This window comes from Podarcis bocagei (assembly GCF_964188305.1).
Source record: "Podarcis bocagei genome assembly, chromosome: 10".
In the NCBI taxonomy this organism is placed as follows: Eukaryota; Metazoa; Chordata; class Lepidosauria; order Squamata; family Lacertidae; genus Podarcis; species Podarcis bocagei.
In genome coordinates this window covers 38,584,991-38,608,099 of record NC_138135.1, presented here as the reverse complement: position 1 = coordinate 38,608,099, position 23,109 = coordinate 38,584,991, and the positions used below count along the sequence as shown (strand labels likewise).

Sequence of the window (23,109 nt, the reverse complement as noted above, 5' to 3'; positions counted from 1 at the left end):
GCACAGACAACAAGTCACTGCTTTCATTATTGAAAAGCTGTTTTTTGAGTAGCTTGGATAACAAATATTTCAACCAATCATATAGTGTAGGTGGTCTAAATGGCAGATAGCACTGCTTTTAAAGGACCGTTTTGATTTTTTATGGAGTGTCACACATATTTTCACCCATAACTAAATAATCCTAGTACTGTATCTGAATAGGATACACTAAGAATTTGGCTGAAGCAGTGTAACCATAGGCTCTTCAGACTGTTCCAGTCAACTATGTCCATGCAAATATTTGGGACTGAGTTGCCAGATTATATGTACAATCCTTTAAATATAAGTTGATGATTCCACAGCAACATTTAGATTTCACAGTCTAACTTGCATTTTGCCATAATTTGGATCTGGCCAGTGACTCATGCAGTCCAACATCCTGGTCTTACAATACCTATTGTATGCCCATAGGAATCCCGCAAGCAGGGCCTGAGCACAACAGCACTATTGGGCCTTTGCCTAATAAAACCCTCTGTGACCTTTTAAACTGTTTCTGTGATGTTACTGTTTGGGAGAGCAACTATACCATGCTCCCTGGCATGAATTGATGGCAGTGGAGCATGAGGTTTGCAGTTTGCCTGCCAATTCAGTTTGGGAGGCAGAGAATAATCACAGACTTTTGCTCTTCAGCTGAAAATGAATTTACTGAGCATGGTGAGGAGCACCATTTATAGCAAAAGATGGGCCCTGCTGAGGCATCAGGCATAAGCCTGCATTTTATTAATGTTTGATCAGGACTTGTATATTAAAGAGTGAGCTTAAAAGATTTTCAAACGATTCATGCCAGGCAAGAAGGCTAGCTGCTTAAGAAAACCTTGGCCATTCTCCTAAGACAAGGGGCCCCTTTTGATTTATAGCAGAAAACAATTCTCAAAGTCGTAAAAGCTGAAAATACAGACTAAGAGCAGGACATTGACCCTACATGTTACAGAAGATAACAAAGGCAGAGATAAATATAATTAGGAATGGGCAAATAGTAAAATGATACCATGGGCCTCTCTTAAACCTTGAGCTGTATTTTCTAAGGCCAGAGGCAAATGGGAGAAAAAACATTTAGCTGGCAGAAAGAGAGGCTTTTTGGGAAGTCTTTTTAAAGCATCTAGCTAGGAAGTCTTTTTAAAGCTGTTTCTTCCTTAAACAGATAATGGGAAAAGCAGCTTGCTGAAGGGGGGGGGGATGTAAACTGAAGAGCCTTCTTCTGAAACTGTTTTAAACTGAGTTCTTCTTTTTTTTTTTCTCTTTCTCTCTCTACTTTAAAAAGGCCTTATTCCTTTTAAAAGGTTACCTATGATAATGTATGAAATATATTAGCTTAAATATATTGGCTTAAATGTAACTATGCAAAGGATTTAGAAAGTAACAGATTTAGATGTTAGATTCTTATTTCATAGAATCATAGAGTCCTAGAGTTGGAATAGACTACAGGGGCCATTGAGCCCAGCCTCTTGCCAGACAAGAAGACGCCATCAAATGCTGTCCTGATATATGGCTGTCAGACATTTGTTTAGAAACCTTCAAATGAAGGATATCTTTCAATGTTGATGTGAAACTCAAGATCCTTGACATATGTTTAAGATAAAAATTTAAGATTAACCATTTGTTTTAGAAGGCAATAGGGCAGGGAGGGCAAGAGGTGAGCTGGTAATTAAGATTCCTTGTTGAGACACATGTAAGATATATTACTACTTATTTGTCATTTATAGATGTAACAATATATAGCTCTTTGTGTTCCTTATAAGGACAGGAGGATGTGGGTGTATCTTTTAGGATTGGATATAGCAATCAGCCAATAGGAAATCCAACCAGGCTGATTGGACAGAGGCAGCCACAGGAGGAGCAAAGGGGGCTGGATTAAGGGAATATAAGGGCTGGCCATAATGGCAGGAGCCAGGCCAGAGCTTGGTAACCATATACCACTGTGCCTCTCATTTATTTGTCTGACAAATAAATAATTATTTTAATTTCTCTATTGCTGCGTTGAATATTTCATTCCAGCTAAGCGTTAACCACAAGCAGGGTGCTACATTTTATGGTGCCTGCGACTCGGATAAGTGGTCTGCTGGAACGCAGCGCCTTCGCCTCACTGGACGGGGTACAAGAGAGAGGACAACTGTGCCTACCCAGCGCGCACTGGAAAATTTTTTTCCAGGGGAACGCAGCAGTCTCGTCTGTCTGATACCCTGCTCACTGGCGGCGACGGACCGGGGGGAAACGGAACCAACCAAGGGTAAGTGCACAAAGGGATTTTTGGCCCTCCAATTAACTGGGAGGAAGAGAAGTCTTGATCAAACTTCTGCGTCTCAGTAAGTGGGAACTGAGTACGCTAGGTGGTTGGATACATCAGATGGTGATCTGGTGGGGGAAAAGGGAAGAATGGGAGGTAGTGTGTGGTGAAGTATCTAACGCATTGTATGTGTGAGAAAGTACAGAGCAATCTGTAGCTGACCTGAGTGTGGAGTGGGCAGTACTTCGGTTCCCAGTGAGGCGACTCCATCTGGGCAAGGAAACCCACGAAGCGTGTGTGTGAGTGACTGAGTGGATACTTCACAGGGCCATACAATGGGAGTTGGGGGTTCAAAAGGGGAAAATACACCTCTTGAATGTATGTTAAATAATTTTAAGAAAGCCTTCTCAGGGGCATATGGAGTCAAAATGACGCCAGAGCGCTTGAGAACGTTATGTGAATTAGAGTGGCCGAAGCAAAATACTGGATGGCCATCTCAGGGAACTTTTGATATAAATTTAGTAAGCAAACTTTGGCCTAACATCGCCAAAGAAATTGGAGGGTGCCCAGAACAATTTTCATATATAGATTCCTGGCTGAGCACATTAAATAAAAATCCTCCATGGATAAGGGAATGCAAAGTCCAACGATGCAAATTATTGGCTGTAAAAGCCGAAGCTAGGAAAGGAATCTTGCCAAATAAACTCAAACCCATTTTTGAGGGACCAGAGGAAGAGCTGCTTCCACCTCCACCTTATGCTCCACATCGAAGGGAGCCTAATCCAAACACTCCACCAGTTGTAACCCCAAGGCAAGAAAGTGGAATGAATAATGGGGCTGGAGTCACAGAACTTGATTCCTTGATAGATTATGAAAAATATTTTCAGGAGGCATTGGAGTCCTATAATAAAGCCCAAGCAGAAGTGGTTATTCCACCTGTGAGTCCCAGTAGAACTCCATCTACAGTCTCTTTTAGTGAAACAACTGATTGCCTACCCCAAACCCCTGTACATCCAAGTCCTAGAGAATTATTACAGAAGTTACAGGGAGACCTTAATCGGTCAGCAAGCAATACAGCCAGGCGTATAAAGCTGCTAAAAGAACGCCTTGGGACAAATACCATCCCCTATGATTTGAGGCCTCTAGAGCAAAGCGAAGAGAAAGATCACGTAGTAGCCCCTCTCAGAAGAGTATTTGATGCACTTGAGGAGCCTGTGCTGGTTAACGGGCAACTCGGACCACGGCCACCTCGAACTTCGACCCTGCAATATATTCCATTCACGACTACAGATCTGATGAATTGGAAAACACACACCCCATCTTTTGCAGAAAAACCTCAGGCTATGATGGACTTGGTGACTTCAATAATAAATACTCATAGTCCTACTTGGACAGATTGCCGCCAGCTCCTGAATACTCTGTTCACCACTGAGGAAAGGAGAGACATAATTGAAAAGGCACAGATATATTTGCGTGAGCAGGCCAGAGTGGGAAATATTTATAATATTGACCGTCATCTCCAAGACAACTTTCCCTTGGAAGATCCTAATTGGGATCCAAACAATGTAATTCACCTGGCCAGACTTACCACCTACCGCCAGACGCTTGTGCAAGGTATCCGCAGGGCATGCCAGAAGCCCACTAATATGTCTAAAGTCTCAGAAGTAGAACAGAAACCAAATGAGAGTCCAGGAGACTTTTTAGAGAGGCTGCAAGAAGCCTATCGTATATGGACTCCTTTTGACCCTGAAGCCCCTGAAAACAGCAGAATGATTACTGCTACATTTGTGGCCCAGTGCGCTTCTGACATTCGTAAGAAAATTCAGAAATCAGAAGGATGGGAAGGGATGCTGATGAGCCAAATTATGGCCATTGCACGCCGAGTTTATCGGAATAGGGATGAGGCTGAGAAACAAGAGAAGAAGAAGTGGCAGAAGGAAAAGATGGTGATGCTAGCCACAGCAGTGATGTGTTACCCATAACACACTGTTTCGTGTTCGGTGCACACCCACAAAAAGACTTAAGTTGTCACCTTTTGAGCTCCTGTATGGGAGACCGCCCTCCTTTGTTCAGGATATTCCAACTGACCTCAAACAAATAGGAGACCATGCGATACAGGGACAAGTGCAATCTCTCTCCCGTGTTTTTGTCTCTCTCCCGTGTTTGTTTGTTTCTCTTAACAGGTGGGTCCTCGAGCGCACGCCGTGCAGCATTGCCGTGCCGATTCATCAGCTCCAGGCTGGCATAGCATATGGGTGAAAGAGTGGAAACGTGATCCACTTGCACCTAAGTGGCGTGGACCTTACACCGTCTTGCTCTCTACTCCAACAGCGGTGAAGGTAGCTGAGGTGACCCCCTGGATTCATCACTCCCGTTTGAAGAAGTCCGAAGGCAGTTGGACGTGCAAAGGTGACCCCTCTAATCCTCTTAAACTGACTCTCTCCAAAAACCCCTGTATCTAGCCCTACCGGGAACGGGCTAGGTCACGGGCAACATTAGACGACCGGCCTGCTGCAGCCACAACCTGGAAGCTGGCTGACCTGCGCACGCCTGAAGCTTGAGGAGCGTCTGAACCAGAGACTGTGAGCGGGAAGATTCTCTTATACAATTGATTGACTGCCCCCTTGTGGAACAATTATCAGGGATATTACACATTGGGGATCCTCGGGATATATGTTTTGGTCTTGGTGGTTCCCCATTCCTGTCACTGGGGGAATTATATTGGGACTAATATTTATTTGCTATCACTATAAGGTAATCTTTTGTGGAAGGAATGCATATGCTAGACATCAACATGATTCTATTATTAATCCTGATCCCTTGGGAAGGGGAAGGGTCCTTGAATCTGGCCAAATTGACTAAATATGGATTCCGCCATGACCACAATATGTGGGTAGGTTTAGCTGAAATGGTAGCCAATGTTGCAAATAGGACCAATTGCCTTGTTTGCTCTCTCGGGCCAGATGATTCAGAGGGAGGTATGCCCTTATTACCGATACCATTAGATGCCATTGGTATGGTAAGCGAAATACCACACCAAACAGAAGTACAGAATTTCCCCGGATGGAACTCAACTAAACCATTACGAGTTATACCTGTACAAGGGGAATTCTGTGTACATAAATCATCAGATGCAGCTGATTCTACCATGATAGGCTCTTCTCATTGTCACTATACTTGGGATAATATTAAGAATACCTGGGCACACGATACTACCTATCGAACTCGGGATGCCTTGCCCTGTGCACCTCCTTTTATTCATGCATGGAAAGTAGTATGGAACATAACTGTGACAGAAAAAGGCAATCTAACATACTGCATTGTGAACTCTCTACCTCTTTTGCTATTTCGCCTTCTGTACTCCATGTACCAAAGACCTCAGACACGATGGTTGTGGTGGATATGTGGAGAATGGGCATACAAGAAACTCCCCTCCAAATGGAGTGGGACTTGTTTCCTGGGATGGGTATTACCACCAATGTAAATTATGCCCATTAGTTCGCCCAAGCGAACACGAAGAAACGCTGATATTTCTCATATAGCAGGAGGAAGTACCCAAAGTTGGAGCGGTACTGATGATTGGCCACCAGAGCGCATTATAGCCTATTATGATCCTGCCTCCTGGAATCCTGGTGAGCTCATACAAGGGGCACGGGATCCTATTTATAATCTAAACAGAATAATTCGATTGCAAGCAGTAGTGGAACTTGTAACCAATGCAACGGCCCGGAGTTTGAGACTTATTGCACAACAGTTGGATGAAAGTAGAGCCGCCATTTTGCAGCTGAAAATGGGAATGGATTATGTACTTGCCAAGCAGGGAGGCCTATGTGGAGTCTTGAACTTGACAGGGAATGCCTGTTGCTTTAACATTTCAGATAATGGTGAGGCAATCCGTGTGTTGGCCACAAAGATGGAGAATATAGCACATGTCCCAGTACAAACATGGGAAGGATGGGATATGGGATGGCTCACCAATTGGTTACCTAATGTCACAGGACTCAAAGGGATACTATTGTCTTGCTTGTTTTTCTTGACAGTAGTGGTAATGGTTTTATGTATGATGCCATGTATCATTTCATGTTTTAGAAGTACAATTAGCAAGATGGTTTCAAATGAAACTCTACCTCATATCATGGCCCTATACAGAGCTTTACCTCAGGAATATGATGAAGGTCAAGCTATCAAGGACACTTGGGACGAAGGTCCTTGAGCTTGAAAGGGGGGAATGAGGCATCAGGCATAAGCCTGCATTTTATTAATGTTTGATCAGGACTTGTATATTAAAGAGTGAGCTTAAAAGATTTTCAAACGATTCATGCCAGGCAAGAAGGCTAGCTGCTTAAGAAAACCTTGGCCATTCTCCTAAGACAAGGGGCCCCTTTTGATTTATAGCAGAAAACAATTCTCAAAGTCGTAAAAGCTGAAAATACAGACTAAGAGCAGGACATTGACCCTACATGTTACAGAAGATAACAAAGGCAGAGATAAATATAATTAGGAATGGGCAAATAGTAAAATGATACCATGGGCCTCTCTTAAACCTTGAGCTGTATTTTCTAAGGCCAGAGGCAAATGGGAGAAAAAACATTTAGCTGGCAGAAAGAGAGGCTTTTTGGGAAGTCTTTTTAAAGCATCTAGCTAGGAAGTCTTTTTAAAGCTGTTTCTTCCTTAAACAGATAATGGGAAAAGCAGCTTGCTGAAGGGGGGGGGGGATGTAAACTGAAGAGCCTTCTTCTGAAACTGTTTTAAACTGAGTTCTTCTTTTTTTTTTCTCTTTCTCTCTCTACTTTAAAAAGGCCTTATTCCTTTTAAAAGGTTACCTATGATAATGTATGAAATATATTAGCTTAAATATATTGGCTTAAATGTAACTATGCAAAGGATTTAGAAAGTAACAGATTTAGATGTTAGATTCTTATTTCATAGAATCATAGAGTCCTAGAGTTGGAATAGACTACAGGGGCCATTGAGCCCAGCCTCTTGCCAGACAAGAAGACGCCATCAAATGCTGTCCTGATATATGGCTGTCAGACATTTGTTTAGAAACCTTCAAATGAAGGATATCTTTCAATGTTGATGTGAAACTCAAGATCCTTGACATATGTTTAAGATAAAAATTTAAGATTAACCATTTGTTTTAGAAGGCAATAGGGCAGGGAGGGCAAGAGGTGAGCTGGTAATTAAGATTCCTTGTTGAGACACATGTAAGATATATTACTACTTATTTGTCATTTATAGATGTAACAATATATAGCTCTTTGTGTTCCTTATAAGGACAGGAGGATGTGGGTGTATCTTTTAGGATTGGATATAGCAATCAGCCAATAGGAAATCCAACCAGGCTGATTGGACAGAGGCAGCCACAGGAGGAGCAAAGGGGGCTGGATTAAGGGAATATAAGGGCTGGCCATAATGGCAGGAGCCAGGCCAGAGCTTGGTAACCATATACCACTGTGCCTCTCATTTATTTGTCTGACAAATAAATAATTATTTTAATTTCTCTATTGCTGCGTTGAATATTTCATTCCAGCTAAGCGTTAACCACAAGCAGGGTGCTACACTGCCAGGCCTCTCCTGGTTTGTTCCTGTTATTCTGCTTGAAAAGAAGAAAGTTTGCTTCCCCGTCTAGGTTTTTCTTCTGCTCCTGTTGAATACTTAAAATGTCCTTGAGGTTTTTTTCAACTATTCAGCCGGACAACAGATAAACCCAGTGGTTTTCAACATTAGCCTTGCATGATGGTGACTGTGTTTTGTACATAATTACAGTATATAAAAAATAAGAATCTACCGAATATAATAGATTAAATGCATACAATATAATAATATTTATATTCTCCCACTTTGCTACAATTAGGAAATGGTCAAACAGTGTTTCTCTGAAATAAGAGCCTTGTTGTCTGTTGACCCGCATGAGCCACCACCACTCACAGAGGTATGTTGTTCAGATTTTTAAATTATTTATTCCCCAAATTCAAGCATCTTCCACATAATTTTTTCCACTGGTATCAGTTTTTATGAATACATATGGTCACATTCAAATTCAGTTTGCTTCTGCCTTTGTTTGGTGCAGCCAGATCACCATTTGCTCCCATTCATTGCTCTCTCTTGTCCCTTCTTACCTTGCCCCCCCCTCTTGTTACTTGCTACCTCTGCTCTGTTGGTCCATGAGCCCTTTCTCATTTCTTTCTCTCTTCATCTTTTCCTGCTAAAATTCAGAGCCTTCCCTTGGTGGGAAGTAGATAGGCGGGAAAGACTTGGTGGCAAGCTTTTATCACTATTGTTTTCTGCACTGTGGTGGGAGATTGCAGGGAAGCCCCTTTCTCTACTGCTAAGGCACATGCTGCCTCAGATTGCTTCACTTTTTCTTCCTCTTGCTACCTTTGGCCATTTTTTATCCCTCCGGCTCACCTGAAAGTCAGTGTATTGCATCACACTTTGCATGCACATGGCACAATGCTCTCAATGGTGGATTTCATGCCTGCTTCAGCCTCCCTTGTGCCTTTTCACCCCACTGGCCACAAACCCTCATCTAAATGGCACCATTTGGATGCCACATTTGGACTGGAGCCTCCAGTAAAAACCACAAGTCCCCACAATAGCACGACTTATCCAAAGAGACTAGAAGGGCTCGATATATGAGAGAAACTACTGCCTCAGACCCCAATCAGGATAGGGGCCCCATTGGACATGTATGGTCGGAGCATAGAGCAGGCACAAGTCCTTAATGGCTTCTCAGCATGCCTCAGGTCACACTGTTAGTCCCTTGGTGGTTTTTTTCCTTGAAAAATGGGTGCTGGTACTCACCATGAAGTTGTTACAGTAAGTGCCACACTTTTTAACAACAACAACAAAGAGGTGCTGGTACTATGTACCCTTGAGTACCCCCTGGAAAAAATGCACTTGTCTCCTCTCATTCCTCAGAATGAATTAAATTCATTGTGACTTGCTCTAACTGGTTTATATAGGATTTCAGCTTAATTCTATTAAGATTTTTTGGTTTATTCCATGTTTGTGCTTTCTCTTTTGCAGATCCCATTTGACATCACTCTACCATCAATAAAGAATTTAAGGAAATTATTTGAGCCAGCTAATGGGTGTGTGATAATTGCTGGAAATGTTTTCAACTGGATAGTGTCTTTGCTCGCTTGAGTAAACATTGGGGAGTAACTTTGTTATTCATTCAACCTATGCAGAGTTGACAGTTTATAGAGTAATATGCTGTCATACTGAAGCCAGTTGTAAATTCCCTATTCCATGAGACGAAGAATTGGTCTCTATTCTTCTCTGGAATCGATAAAATATTTGAGGCAGTTGTAATAAACATACATTTGGTGTTGTTCTTTTTGACTTCTAAGTAGTAGTTTTCTATGTTCAGATTTAATTTACTATGTAAACTTTTTGGTTTAAAATATTTTAAACTTTATACTCCACAAACTGATTTCTGTTTCATTTTTGTTGTTCTAATAGAAAATTAAGATTATTTTTTTTGCTTCTGTATTTTTCCAGGCTTTATATCCTCTCCATAGTTGGAACAGTTAGTATTTCTTCTCTTAAAGCTACTTAGTAAATTAAATGTAGGTTTTTACATTTGTCTTAACTGCTTAGAAGTGATATTATTGAACCAGAAATGATTTTCTTACTTGAGCTTCTGGGATTTGAAGACATTTTTCCAGTGAATGTCCGCCTTTCAGTAGAGGTTGTTGCTTTTCAAATTTTGCAGGCTTCCATGCTGAACAGCAGTTGGTTGTTATTCATGAATGTTCAGGCACTACTGATATAATGCAAGCTTTTTATTGTGCTATGTCCGAGCTGTGCTCTGGCTATTGGGGTTTGGTCCAGGTGTATCTATCAACTCCCCTCCCCCTTGTAATTTAGTAATACATCCAACTATCAATTAAAGTCTAAACTAACCAACATGCTAGTCCTAAATGCTTTACTTGCTTTCAAATACCCGTGGTTCCATTGTATTGCTAATGTTTAAAAATACTGAATACAAAGATATTAAAAATTATTTAAAAATCATGCTTGTATTTTAGCTTTTCACTTTTGATAGTATTTATTTTGCAAGTTAGAAATGTGTAAATGGTCTCCACAGTCCTTTCTCTTGGCATGCAGGCTTGCTGGAGTAGGGAACTTTCCCCCAAAGCACTAAATTCCCTCATGTGAAAGTGATCAGGAGATGCATGCTTGAAGTGGGCAAGGCGAAAACACACTCCCTCCCATTCAAATATACTCACAGCTCTCTCTCTAAATACACACACACTCTTTCCCCCTTTCTCACCTTGTCTTCTGGTGTGCAGGGAAGTAACAGAGTTAACTGGTGACGTAGGAAGAAATCTGTTCCTTCATGGCCAACTCGCTGCAGAATGAGACATGTTAGGGGGTGTGACCTAGTGGGGAGCATGGCTTAGGAGAGTGCCCGGAGCTGGGTTAAGAAGTTTAGTAGGCCAGATAAAGTCCATGGACTGGAGTTTCTCACCCTTACTGAAGTTACTGCAGCAGTGGCTGCATAGGGAAGAAAATGACATTTTCAGCCTATATACACTCAGCACAGCTGTTGGGGAGGGTGGTAAGAATGTATAAGGACTCCCTTAATCCTAAAGCTCCTTTTCTCATAATACATACTAGAACCTTCATCCAGTGAAGCTACATATTGGAAGATTCAGAATAGATGAATATAGTGAACTATCAACCCAAATACCTAAGACAAGTAGCAAGGGGCTTAGTTCTCTCTCTCTCTCTCTTTAGTTAAAAGATGAATGAAATTCCCTCATCCTTTTTCTGGTGCTCTCCAAGAATACCTCCAGCAAAAGGGAAGAAAAGCATTGCATATTTGGTTCAAAGATAAAAAGCACAGCAGAATAAAGACCCACTCCCATTTTTGAGAAGGATTTTCCAAGAGATGTTTATGTATCATAAGCAAAAAGGCACAAGCTCATTTTTAAAGCACTTTGAAGTTCTGCTTGAGGCATAGTAGGCATCTTAATTAAAACGAGTAACACAGTTTGAAAACCAGATTAAAGGATATATTAGTAATTAAATTAAAATCTGTTTTAGAATCACTGTCTTTGCACAACAATCCACATGGTACCTGTCATGGCAATTAAAATAAACATTTAATATGACACTTGCCACATTTTTAAATAGTTTATGCTTTTAAGATATTTCTAATAAAGTAAGAATTTTCAACACCTCTTAACACAGCTGAAAAATAGTAAGGATGAGATTTTGATACTGCTGTAACCATAGCAACTGAAGCAAACATCATAGCAAACATCTGAGATTAAGAATTTGTTTTAAGTTCTAGAAGGATACACTGAAAAAATTACTACTATAAGGAAGTTGGAGAAAAGCAAGTTCTTATGCAACAATTCAATAAAATAAATTGTATGTCTGAAACTAAATAGATTTTCAAAATATATTTTCATGTTTTATTAATTATAATTCATGATTTGTTAAATTTCATGTCTGATGAATTTTTCAAATTGAACTAGAGAAATATCTTATAAATTAGGGCTGCAGAAAATAATGGACAAGCTCAGTTGGAAATCACAAAGTGAGTCAATTCATGTCTAGATATAGATGCACAAATGACCTGCCAGACAAGTGGCCAACAGGCCTCCTGAATACCTTTCCCCCAATTCCTCTGCCACCAATATTTTTTTTTCTTTTTAGTTTATGAGGAATTCCATCATCACAGCTAAATTCATATGCTGCCCACCCAGCTCACAGCACACTTGCATACTTTGGCCTAGGCGAAGGGAGAAATACAAGCTGCAGAGGAATTCCTAAGCCAGCCTATGCAAAATGACATGGCCAAGCTGGGGCCCAATGGGTCAGTGCATCTGGCTGTTAAGCAAACAGAAGGTTGGTGTTTTGAGCCCACCCAGGGATAGCTGTGGGCAAGATTGCTGCATTGCAGTAGATTGGACTCAATAACCCTTGGGGTCCCTTCCAGCTCTACAATTCTATGATTAAGAAACAATACAGGGCCACTGAAGACCATTGCCAATGCAACAGAACTGTCCTTCCCCACCCCGACCCCAACTTGTGAACAGAGATTGGGGATTTGGAAGGTTGCCAGTATAATTGGGTGTGAGGTGACAGGAAAATAGTGTCTTTAGCAAGGTGTGCTGGGAAGAAGCTGGGAGAATAAAGAGAGAGATCCCTCTCCTCTTGGGCAGGCTGGCCAAAGATAGGCTGGGAGAGATGCCTTCAACTTCAGTGCTGTAGGCTTGACCATGTGGGAACGAAGCTATCAAAGGGTGTAACCATATACTGTACTAACTTACCTAAGGGTAAGATCTGTTGAACTCCATGTGACTTACAAGAATGGCACAGTAAAATTCCTAGTTCCAGATGGCTTAGGACAAGGATCAGCACAACATCCATTCACACATTACAAAACATAAGGTTAATCTGTTTTTCAGCAGATGTAGTTTTGGATTCTGCAGCAAATTCTTACACCTAAATAGAAGTCATTGTAAAGGAGGACGGAGAAAAAAACCCTGCTTTCGATCCCACCTAGTCCAGCATTCTGTTCTCAGTGACCACCCAGATGCCTGTGGGAAGTTCAGAAGCAGGACCTGAATGCAACAACCGCCCTCTCCTCACCTGCGATTCCTAGCAACTGGTACTCAGAAGTGTACTGGCTAGTAGCTATGAATAACCCAATCCTTCATGAATTTGTCTTATCTTTTAACGTTGGCGTCCATCACTATGCTCAATCATTTTTGTTGCACATATATAAATCACATTTGATACCCCCCCCCTTCAGGCACCATTATTTTTGAGAAAATTTAATATGCTGCACCATGCCATATTATGGGAATAAATAATCCAGCCTTGTTTTTTTTTTAAAGCCTTGTCAAAATAAAGTAAAAAAAAAAAAACACCATTCATAGCCAAGTACAAACACCTTTGACTGTTCCATAAGCTTTCAAGAAAGTTCTTGACTGAGTCTGAGGACATCCCGGGCCCTGACAACAAAGCACCGGACGCGCAATACAAATTCAGTTAACTCTCATCATCATGATGGATCTTTTCACCGACATGAAACGATTATAAAGTGTTAACATCATCTGGCATGAACTTTTGGCATTCTCCTGTTAGCGCGTCAGAAGAGCACAACCAAGCAGCCCAGCTGCTTTCCACGAAGTCTCCAGGGAGCAGCCCAGGCCGAGCCACCCTCCTGGTCACACCAACGCCGCTTTTCAAACCAGCGGGACGAAACGACGACAACAAAAGCACTCCGCCGCGTGACCTCACCAACTTCGTTGGCCGACGGTTCGGTTTGAATGGAAGCCCCGCCCACTTCTTCCTCTCTCCCCTTCAACCAGGGAACGCGAACGCGGCTCCTTCTCTCTTTTGTCTTCCCTCGGCTGCCGTAAAGGAAATTCGCTAACCCGCGGAGGGGGGGTAGTGAGCCCAGTCCCGCGGTGGATGTTGGGACGGGCCGCTAAGTTGTAAGGAGCGCGGAAGCTGCGCTTTTAGTGGCCCCGTTTTGCCTCACGAGATAAAGAAACCGAAAGCGGCGGCTGCTGCTTCGAAAGTTTGGGGCTCTTCTTCTGCCCAGCGACCGGGGAAATGAGTCGCATGGGGTAGAAAGAAGACTTAACGCGGGGCGTCCCGGCCAAGCGGGGAGGTGAGGAAGGGGAGGCGCGCGGAGGGGTGTCTGTTATTGTGGGTGTTTGGGGGGAGGGGGCGGTCCCTGGCGAGTTACCTGACAGCTGGCGGAGTTCTCCCTCTGGTCCTCGGTGGCGATTTGACAGAGGCCCCTGATTGGCTGGGATTGGGCGCTTGTTTTGCCCTGAGGGGTGTAGGGACCCTTTGTCCTTTGAACTGGTTGCCCCACCTGGAACAGCTTTATCCGCCCTCAGTGAGAGGTGGGAGCCACCGGGTGGGGATGTCTCGGCCCTCCTCCTCCTCCTGCCCCCCTTCTCCTTTGCCCCAGGTTGCTCCCCTTGGAACTACAGTGGTACCTCGGGTTACATACGCTTCAGGTTACATACACTTCGGGTTGCAGACTCCGCTAACCCAGAAATAGTACCTCAGGTTAAGAACTTTACTTCAGGATGAGAACAGAAATCATGCTCCGGCGGCGCGGCGGCAGCAGGAGGCCCCATTAGCTAAAGTGGTGCTTCAGGTTAAGAACAATTTCAGGTTAAGAACAGACCTCCGGAACGAATTAAGTACTTAACCCGAGGTACCACTGTAACCAGAAGCGGCTCTTGAACTGCCACAGTGTCTCTTACAAAGCCGGTGTATACTGCCCTATATGTACCCACGGTTCACAGGATGAAATCGGAATATAAAACCACAAAGTACATAATCAGAATATTTAAACAACAACCCCATAACCTCCCCAACACATTTTAAAAGGGCATAGGATATCAATCAAATTGTTTCTTAGCATAAGAAAAAGCCCTGGTGAATCAAGGCCAAGGCCTGTCTACTTCAGCAACTTGCTGTCACAGTGGCGGTCCAGATGCTTATGGGAACCTGAAAGCAGGGCCTGAGTGCAACTTCACTCTCCCCTCCTGCTTATGGCAAATGAATAAACTAGGTTACCGCCACTGAATGCTTGACCCTGAGCGAGCAACTAGCTAGGCAGGCAGGATGGAAGCAGGTTCATTGCAGCTTGTCCCCCATCAGCAGCATAAGTGTTGCTCCATCCAATTTTTTTGTCACACCAAAATCACATTTGTGAATGGAGTGGCATTTGTAGTCTCATATTGAATGTGGACACCCACACACCAATTTCACTTTATCTGTTAACTGGTGGTAAGTAGCAGTTCTATGGCAACTTCATAAATGCTCCTACCCTTCTGTATAAACTCTAGGCTGTTGGTCTTCAACTGGTGCCTTGGGACCCACTATCACCTGATGTAAGGTGGATGTCAACAGCAGTTTAATGCTTTTCAATTGAAGTTCTTATTCTTACTATATACTGGTTTTAGTAAATGTTGGGTGGTTTTTACTATGTTTTGATGCAATTAAAAAAGTTATTTGTAAGCTCCTTTGAATCTGTTCAATCAATACAAGCAGGTAGAAATTCTATAATAAGGTGCATGGGAAGCAGATAATTTCTGGATTTTCTTTCTGAACTTGTCTGCTGCCTTACAATTTAGTGGGACAGGCATCAGAATTCAAATGTGATTTGCCAACATATTTTTTTCCAGGCGTGTCCTGAATGATTATTGTTGGAAATTGGCAATTCTTTGTTTTTACTTAAACACAGATTTAACAGTCTGGAAATTAGATTGATACAGGAAAGATCCACATAAGATACCTTTCAATATATATCCTGCAGTATCTGTGCTACATTGGGCTGTGGCTTGTGACAGGTCTGTTTCTATAGTGGTACCCCAGCTATGGAACTCTTCTATCATAAATGTAGCAGGGCACCTACATTTTTGAATAGAGTTCACTGTCAGATGAAGACATACCTCTTCATCAAGGCTTTTGGGTGCACTTGTTTTTGGTAACTGCCGCTGCTGCCCATTTTGGTATGGATTTTAGTTCTTTTTAATTTCTAATGTTGTGTTTTGTAGTTTTTTTTTAAATGTAAACCATCCAAGGTCATTGGTGGTAAAGAGGAGCATAGAAACTAAATAAATAAGGCAGCCAGAACTAGGATTGACCTTGACTGTAGCTTTTAGGATGGTGATATTTAAGAGCTTGCTCTTCTCTTCTCTCTCCCATTCCTTTTTCCTCATGTGTTGTGTCTTTTTAGATTGTATGACTGAGGGCGGGGCCTGCCTTAGAACTGATTTTGTAAGCTGCTCTGAGAGTCTGTTTGCCTGAAAGGTGGGTATAAATGCTGTAAATAATAATAAATACTTGAGTAAATAAATCCTGGAATGTTCATAATTCAGAATGAATTCAGAATGCATCTCAACATATGATTTTAATTGCTTTTGACTTTATATTTGTCTCACATGGAACTTCAAAACAGGTGTTTATTTTCATAATTGATCTGATCATTTCCCAACAATTAGCTGTGAACATAAGGCAGCACCAACAGGAAATGTCTGGGCTTCAAATGTTTTCCATAACTTATTGCATTAACCTGCCTAGCTTTACACTTCTGCCAATTATAACAAAGAATATTTTGTCATTTGGAATAATTTTTAATAGGTATGACCAATCTCACCTGCATTTTCTTCTTTCTGCTTCTAGGTGCAGCCATGCAGGAAAGCATCCGATTTGCTTCATCAGGAGATGATGATGTTAAAATATGGGACGCTTCATCCATAACTGTAGTGGAACAGTTCAGTCCCCATTCTTCATCACACCCAGTTAGTTCTGTATGCTGGGGCAGCAACAGTATCCTTTGCCACTTCATGAGGCACAACATCTAGAGCTATAGCACTCATTGTTTGGTGGCAATTTTTAGTTTTGTCTCTGGGGCCAGTGAGCTGTGCTTTAATACAAACAAACAAGCCACAGATACATTTGCAGTGCTAATGTGATTTAATTGATATAATTAATGACCTATAGTAGCAGCATCTACATGGATTTTGGGCATCCACATAAACTATCATCCGTTAAATAGCATCTGTGCTGTAACAACTGAAAGAATATGAATAATAAGTCAGCTCTGTTCTTTAAAATTCCAAATACCCCTGGCCTCCGGAGAGAGTGAACAAGCATATGTGAGAACAAATGTGCTCAAGAGCAAAAGCTGAATTTATCAGAGTATGGATATGGAATGCATTTCAAAGGTGTATGTTCCATTTGAATATACCTCGTTTACTTCTTACAGACTGCCTTGGCAATTTGGTTCAATAACAGCTTAGTTTAAACCAGGGGTCAGCAAGGTTTATCTTGCCTGGGACGGATTGGTCCCGCGGAGATCCCTCTGTGGGCCAGATTGCGCGCGTGCCCACGTTTTTCTGCATCTGCAGACGTGATGTGCGCAGATGCGATTTTCGGCGCTGCGGAAGCGAGTCCCTGCGGCGTGCGGCGACAGTTTAGTGCAGCATGAGAGTGGGCAGGGGCGGCTCGGGGGCTAGTAAAATGACCTCCGCAGGCCGCTTCCGGCCCATGGGCCTTAGGTTGCTGACCCCTGGTTTAAACTATCTTCCTGCTTGTGATTTCTCTTGGATACAGATGGCTATAAATACCTCCCCTTGTGTTCTTCTTCATGCCTCTCCTCCAGGACACAGAGGAGGAACGGTTATATATGTGTACATATTCTCATTCTCAACCCCTAGAAGCAGCTGCCATTAGTGCTGCATTGTTTCTCTACTGTTCAAGGGAAAGACTGTGGTAGAACATGTGCTTTGTGTACAGAAGGTCCCAGGTTCAATCCCAGACTTCTCTAATAAGGAGGATTATGCAGTGCTTCTTGGGAGAAAAGCAATGACAAACCTAGACAGCATCTTAAAAAGTAGAGACCTTGCCAACAAAGGTCCGTATAGTAAAAGCTATGGTTTTCCCAGTAGCGATGTATGGAAGTGAGAGCTGGACCATAAAGAAGGCTGATTGCCGAAGAATTGATGCCTTTGAATTATGGTGCTGGAGGAGACTCTTGAGAGTCCCATGGACTGGAAGAAGATCAAACCTCTCCATTCTGAAGGAAATCAGCCCTGAGTGCTCACTGTAAGGACCGATCGTGAAGCTGAGGCTCCAATACTTTGGCCACCTCATGAGAAGAGAAGACCCCCTGGAAAAGACCCTGATGTTGGGAAAGATGGAAGGCACAAGGAGAAGGGGACGACAGAGGACGAGATGGTTGGATAGCGTCTTCGAAGCTACCAGCATGAGTTTGACCAAACTGCGGGAGGCAATGGAAGACAGAAGTGCCTGGCATGCTCTGGTCCATGGGGTCACGAAGAGTCGGACACGACTAAACGACTAAACAACAACATGCAGTGTCCTTACACAGTCTTTGTTCTTGAGGCAGTATGCATATTTGTTTCTTCTTTCCAGGAGGGATATAAGATGAGGAAATAAGCAGTGCCAGGGCTTTTTCTCCAGATGTGCTAGATATGGCCATGCTCTGTAATATGAGGGCCCCACCGCAACCCAGAGTCGTCTGCGACTGCACTTAATGGTCAGGGCTCCTTTACCTTTTTATGTGCAAGTGAAGCTGCATATGTCCACCACTCCACACTGGCTGTCATGTCTTAACCCTAAGGAATTCTTTTTATTTTTTTTATCCAAGAACAGAGTGAGGAATCATTTCCCTCCTGGGCAGAGCCCCAGAGGAACTGGGACTGAAGTCTATGCATTAGCCAGTTTACTTAATGCAGTATCATTTCATTGATTAGGCATTTGGCAGGAGACTGCAAAAAAGTACTGTTTTCTGGGTGGCTTATTGGATTGGTTATTTATGGTTCTGTTTGCTTTTTAGAAAATATATGCTATGCCTACAGTGTCATTTATATTTTATTTGACCTCTTTTATCCTCCAAACCGTTAGATTTCTTTAGATTGTGAGCCCTTTGGGAACAGAGCTGTTGACATTTAGAAAATGCTGTAAGCCGTTCTGAACCTATTTACCAGATGAGGATATACATCTAATAGAAACAAAAGCTTAGTTCAGCTAAAAGTTACCCCAAATGATAAGAAATCAAGTGATTTCACTTGCATGTGTGAATCAGCTCTTAGTAATGTTCATACAAAATACCTGATTCCAGTAGTTCATTGTAGCTAAATGTCCCCTGCTTCCTAGGTAGGGATAGTGAGTTTTCATACCAGCTACTCCATTCTTTTCTGTATCATAGGCATCTTTCTGACCATGCACATTTGATTGGGTGCATCTTAGAAGATGCTTGCTTGGATGTTTGATGGAGCCTTACCTGCCATGTTTATCATTAGAATGATGTCAGGGGATAGTGCAGATGGGGCTATATACAGGCAAGCACAAGAATGGTTTGCTTGGATAATGCTTGGCTTTCTTATTCATTCACAACATGTTTCTGTTTGTAAGAAGGTAGGTTTTGGATGTTACAGTAAATTTAGCAGTGTAATTTCTACTGAAAAAGAATTTAGTAAAAAATACCCTCTTGATTGTTATTTGGTGTCAATACTGTATTTTAAAACTGTTGCATCTTGACCTGGGACCATATAGTGAAAGGCATGTAAGAAAACCAGTAATGATAACTGAAGTGTTAATTTTTCTAGGTCTTGAATTTTCCTTGCGTTGACAACTGTCATACAAAGGAAAATCTCCCAGAATAAATAGTATCATTGAGAAGGGACACTAGTACATACCATTTTTGATAAGTCTGTGTTCTGTGTCAGGGAGTCTTGTGCTTTTCCAGAGCTGTCACCCAATGACTCTGATCTTCTTGCTTCTCCCCCCGCCCTGCAGTGTGTAGGTGCCATTCAGCACAGCAGAAGCTGCTTTGAATTCATCTGTTCCTCTAATTGCTGAAGGCTTTAGTTACTTCGGGATGTCTGAGCCATTAAGTAGATCTTGTTGGCTGTTCGGGATCAACGGTACAGCAGCTTGTCATCCTGTGTTGAGTTAGACAAGCTTCAGCGCATGGAAAGCAATGTACTAATGTACTATGGCGCTAAGGAAGGAAATCTCTTTAGACGTTTTCTGTTTTGCTTAAAAGTGACAGCTAAATGTTAGAGATGAAAGTTACCTTGTACACACCTGAAATAGTGGGCTGCAGAAGATCGTAGGCATATAGAAGGTTTTTGTTCTTTTCTAAAGGCCGTACCTTTCATTGAGAAGCCACCTTGACACATTGTTTGCGACAATTGTTTAAAATAAAGGATTGGTAATACCTGAAAATCTTAAGCAGTTTAACTGTTTATAATGTAATTTGTGTTGCTGCAGAATGGGACAGGTGTAAGTAAAGGAGCCCATATCACTTCTTTGTGGGCAAGGGAGTATTCTAAAGCACACCTGTATAGCTCAAGCAGATGATGGCTTGTAATAAACAGAAGCAAAAAACAACAATACCACAGCCCTGTACAGATTTCAGCTGGCAAGTTTTATATGGAGGAATTCCATCCTGACTTCAACAGTGGCAGTCAGTGTGATACTGAAACTTAGGGGTATTTATCTGCTTTGGTTTTATTGCACTTGTCTAGTGTTTGTTTGAAGTGGGTGGATGTAAGTGAAGGGGGAGGTGTTAGAAATAAACATTCTCTACATCAACAGGCTGCTGTTCAGGTTCTGGCTTAATGTCTTGATGTAATTTTGTGGAAAGTGTACTCAGTTGAGTGTTAATATCTTGGGCTGAAGATCTGGAGATATCAGATGCCCAATCTGTGGTTGGCAATTCCACTGCTTAGCATTAACACAGCTAACTTTAGAATGCATTGGATCACTACTTTTTGCAATCACATTTTTTTATCACAAAAATACTAGCAGCAAATACTGCTTTGAAATGGGGATAGAATTTGTGGGCAAGTAGAACAAACTGGACATGGAATAAGTTGCACTTCTCTGTTGGAGGAGTATTTTTTAAATCATAAACTTGTGTTAAATGGATGCAACGTGGAGTTCATCTCTTGAAAGGACAAATCCTCTCAAAACTGGAATGTTTTCCCATATCTGCTTTCTTTTCTTCATTAAACAAAACTGCATAGTATATAAAAACTAACAAAGACACTTGAATCAACAGTTTTCTGTTTTGAATTTTATGCTAGCATATGTTGTTTAAGGGGCTTGGATTAATACTTCCCCCTTTTCAGCTACTATATAAACTTTGTGCTATGTTCCATGACACCTGTTTCAGATAATTTTCTGGTCACTGCTTCTGCTGCTGGTGATAAAATAGTGATTTCAAATGGTAAAGGTAAACCAGTTCCACTCTTTGAGCTAGCTGAAGGGGTAAGTAAAACAGACTTGTTTCTTCGGAGCCATAGAGTGTGACTTTCTGCATGTTTACTTGGAAGCAAGTCCCATTGTGTTCAGCAGATAAGTGCACCTTTACCTTGGAGTAAACCCCATTGAACACAATGGGATTGACAGAATAGACACAGATAGGACTTACAGTTACTTCATCTATTCCCTCTTTCAAAATAACAGATTTTTTAAAAAATGTAGTTATACATAAGTATATATCTGGAGCACAGGGTGATCCTAAAAAAAAAATACTTGAAAAGGTCCCATTGTCTTAATGGAGAATGCTTCCAGTTGAAAAACAAGCCATATTGCCTACTGCCTCTGTGGCTTTAATTGACACTCGTGCGAGCCAAGGAGTTGTACCAAACGTACATGACACAGTCCTCGGCCAGAGCATTTGTGCATGTAATTTGTATACAGTATTATAATGAGCTACTCAAATTTAAAATTGAGTAAAGTTGACATTCCTCTGTGTATGCTTCAATTTGGAATGCTAACCCCACAAGTACAGTGTTAAAACTAATGGGGTTAAAAGGATGCTCAACTCTGTTGTTTACTGAGTTCACTGTGCCTTGCATTTTGTTCCATCTGACTTCCTGATTTCCAAAGTCTAACTGAATTTGGTACATGTCATTTTACTCCCCTTGTAGGCTGCTGAGTGTATATGTTCATTGACCAAATTGCAGTGCAATTTTATAAGTTCACATTGCTAACTTGCAAGCGGGTTACATGTTGTCTGAACAAAATCTGAAAATTAATAAAAAGGGAAAATGGTATTTCAGGTATTCACTGGGGCGGGGCTGGAAACTGGGAAGAAATTGGAAGTGAGAGAATTTTATTTGCCATTCTAAAAAGAATATAGCTTGCTAACAACTTTGAGTGAGTACCACAGAGGCTGGCTTTGTTTGGATGCAACTCTAAAGCAGGGGTGACTAATCTGTGACTCTCCAGATGTTGTTGCACTCCCAATTCTCAGCAGCCTGAGCCATCATTGCCAATGGTGAGAGATGATGGAAGTTGTAATCCAGAGGACCACAAGACAGCACTCCTGTTCTAAACCATGCTTTAGCGCAGGCATAGGCAAACTCAGCCCTCCAGATGTTTTGGAACTACAACTCCCATCATCCCTAGCTAACAGGACCCGTGGTCAGGGATGGTGGGAATTGTAGTCCCAAAACATCTGTAGGGCCGAGTTTGCTTATGCCTGCTTTAGCATTATATGGAGGAGCTGCAGTGAACATTGGCTCTTGAGTTCCCCCTTGGCTCTTTTCCAGCATGACGAAGAGGGGGATTTTTGTGTTTCTGTATTCTGCTCTGGTCAGACCTCACCTGGAGTACTGTGTCCAGTTCTGGGCACCACAATTCAAGAAGGACACTGACAAACTGGAACGTGTCCAGAGGAGGGCAACCAAAATGGTCAAAGGCCTGGAAACGATGCCTTATGAGGAACGGCTAAGGGAGCTGGGCATGTTTAGCCTGGAGAAGAGGAGGTTAAGGGGTGATATGATAGCCATGTTCAAATATATAAAAGGATGTCACATAGAGGAGGGAGAAAGGTTGTTTTCTGCTGCTCCAGAGAAGCGGACACGGAGCAATGGAGCCAAACTACAAGAAAGAAGATTCCACCTAAACATTAGGAAGAACTTCCTGACAGTAAGAGCTGTTCGACAGTGGAATTTGCTGCCAAGGAGTGTGGTGGAGTCTCCTTCTTTGGAGGTCTTTAAGCAGAGGCTTGACAACCATATGTCAGGAGTGCTCTGATGGTGTTTCCTGCTTGGCAGGGGGTTGGACTCGATGGCCCTTGTGGTCTCTTCCAACTCTATGATTCTATGATTCTATGAATTTCCTTTTAACTTGTCTGCTGAACCTAAACAAATTGTGGTTGAAACAAACCAGCCTTATAGCTTAGCCACAGTTTGTCTGGCTTTGGACATCATGGATAGTTGCAGTAAATCTAAAATGGAAGTGAAAAATACTAAATTCCACACAGCTGTACCAGAGAGGGATTACAAGAGGCTCATTGTACC

At 42.1% G+C, this 23,109-nt stretch overlaps 2 protein-coding genes across 4 annotated transcripts in view; both read left to right on the top strand.

Annotated features, from left to right (window-relative positions):
* CFAP54 (cilia and flagella associated protein 54) overlaps window positions 1–10,288 on the top strand; it is a 116,199-nt gene extending 105,911 nt beyond the window's left edge. For both annotated transcript variants that reach the window (XM_081209623.1, XM_081209624.1), the window contains 2 exons: window positions 8,121–8,198; window positions 9,296–10,288. In XM_081209623.1, the coding sequence (XP_081065749.1) occupies window positions 8,121–8,198; window positions 9,296–9,415 (198 nt within the window). In that variant the 3' untranslated portion in view covers window positions 9,416–10,288. The remainder of the gene's footprint in view (window positions 1–8,120; window positions 8,199–9,295) is intronic.
* Window positions 10,289–13,673: 3,385 nt separating this feature from the next.
* The window catches only part of NEDD1 (NEDD1 gamma-tubulin ring complex targeting factor), a 28,980-nt gene continuing 19,544 nt past the window's right edge, over window positions 13,674–23,109 (top strand). Inside the window, exons 1-4 of one of the 2 annotated variants that reach the window (XM_081209652.1) lie at window positions 13,674–13,910; window positions 16,002–16,075; window positions 16,448–16,594; window positions 20,973–21,067. In XM_081209652.1, the coding sequence (XP_081065778.1) occupies window positions 16,456–16,594; window positions 20,973–21,067 (234 nt within the window). In that variant the 5' untranslated portion in view covers window positions 13,674–13,910; window positions 16,002–16,075; window positions 16,448–16,455. The remainder of the gene's footprint in view (window positions 13,911–16,001; window positions 16,076–16,447; window positions 16,595–20,972; window positions 21,068–23,109) is intronic. The other variant, XM_081209653.1, reaches the window with a different exon arrangement.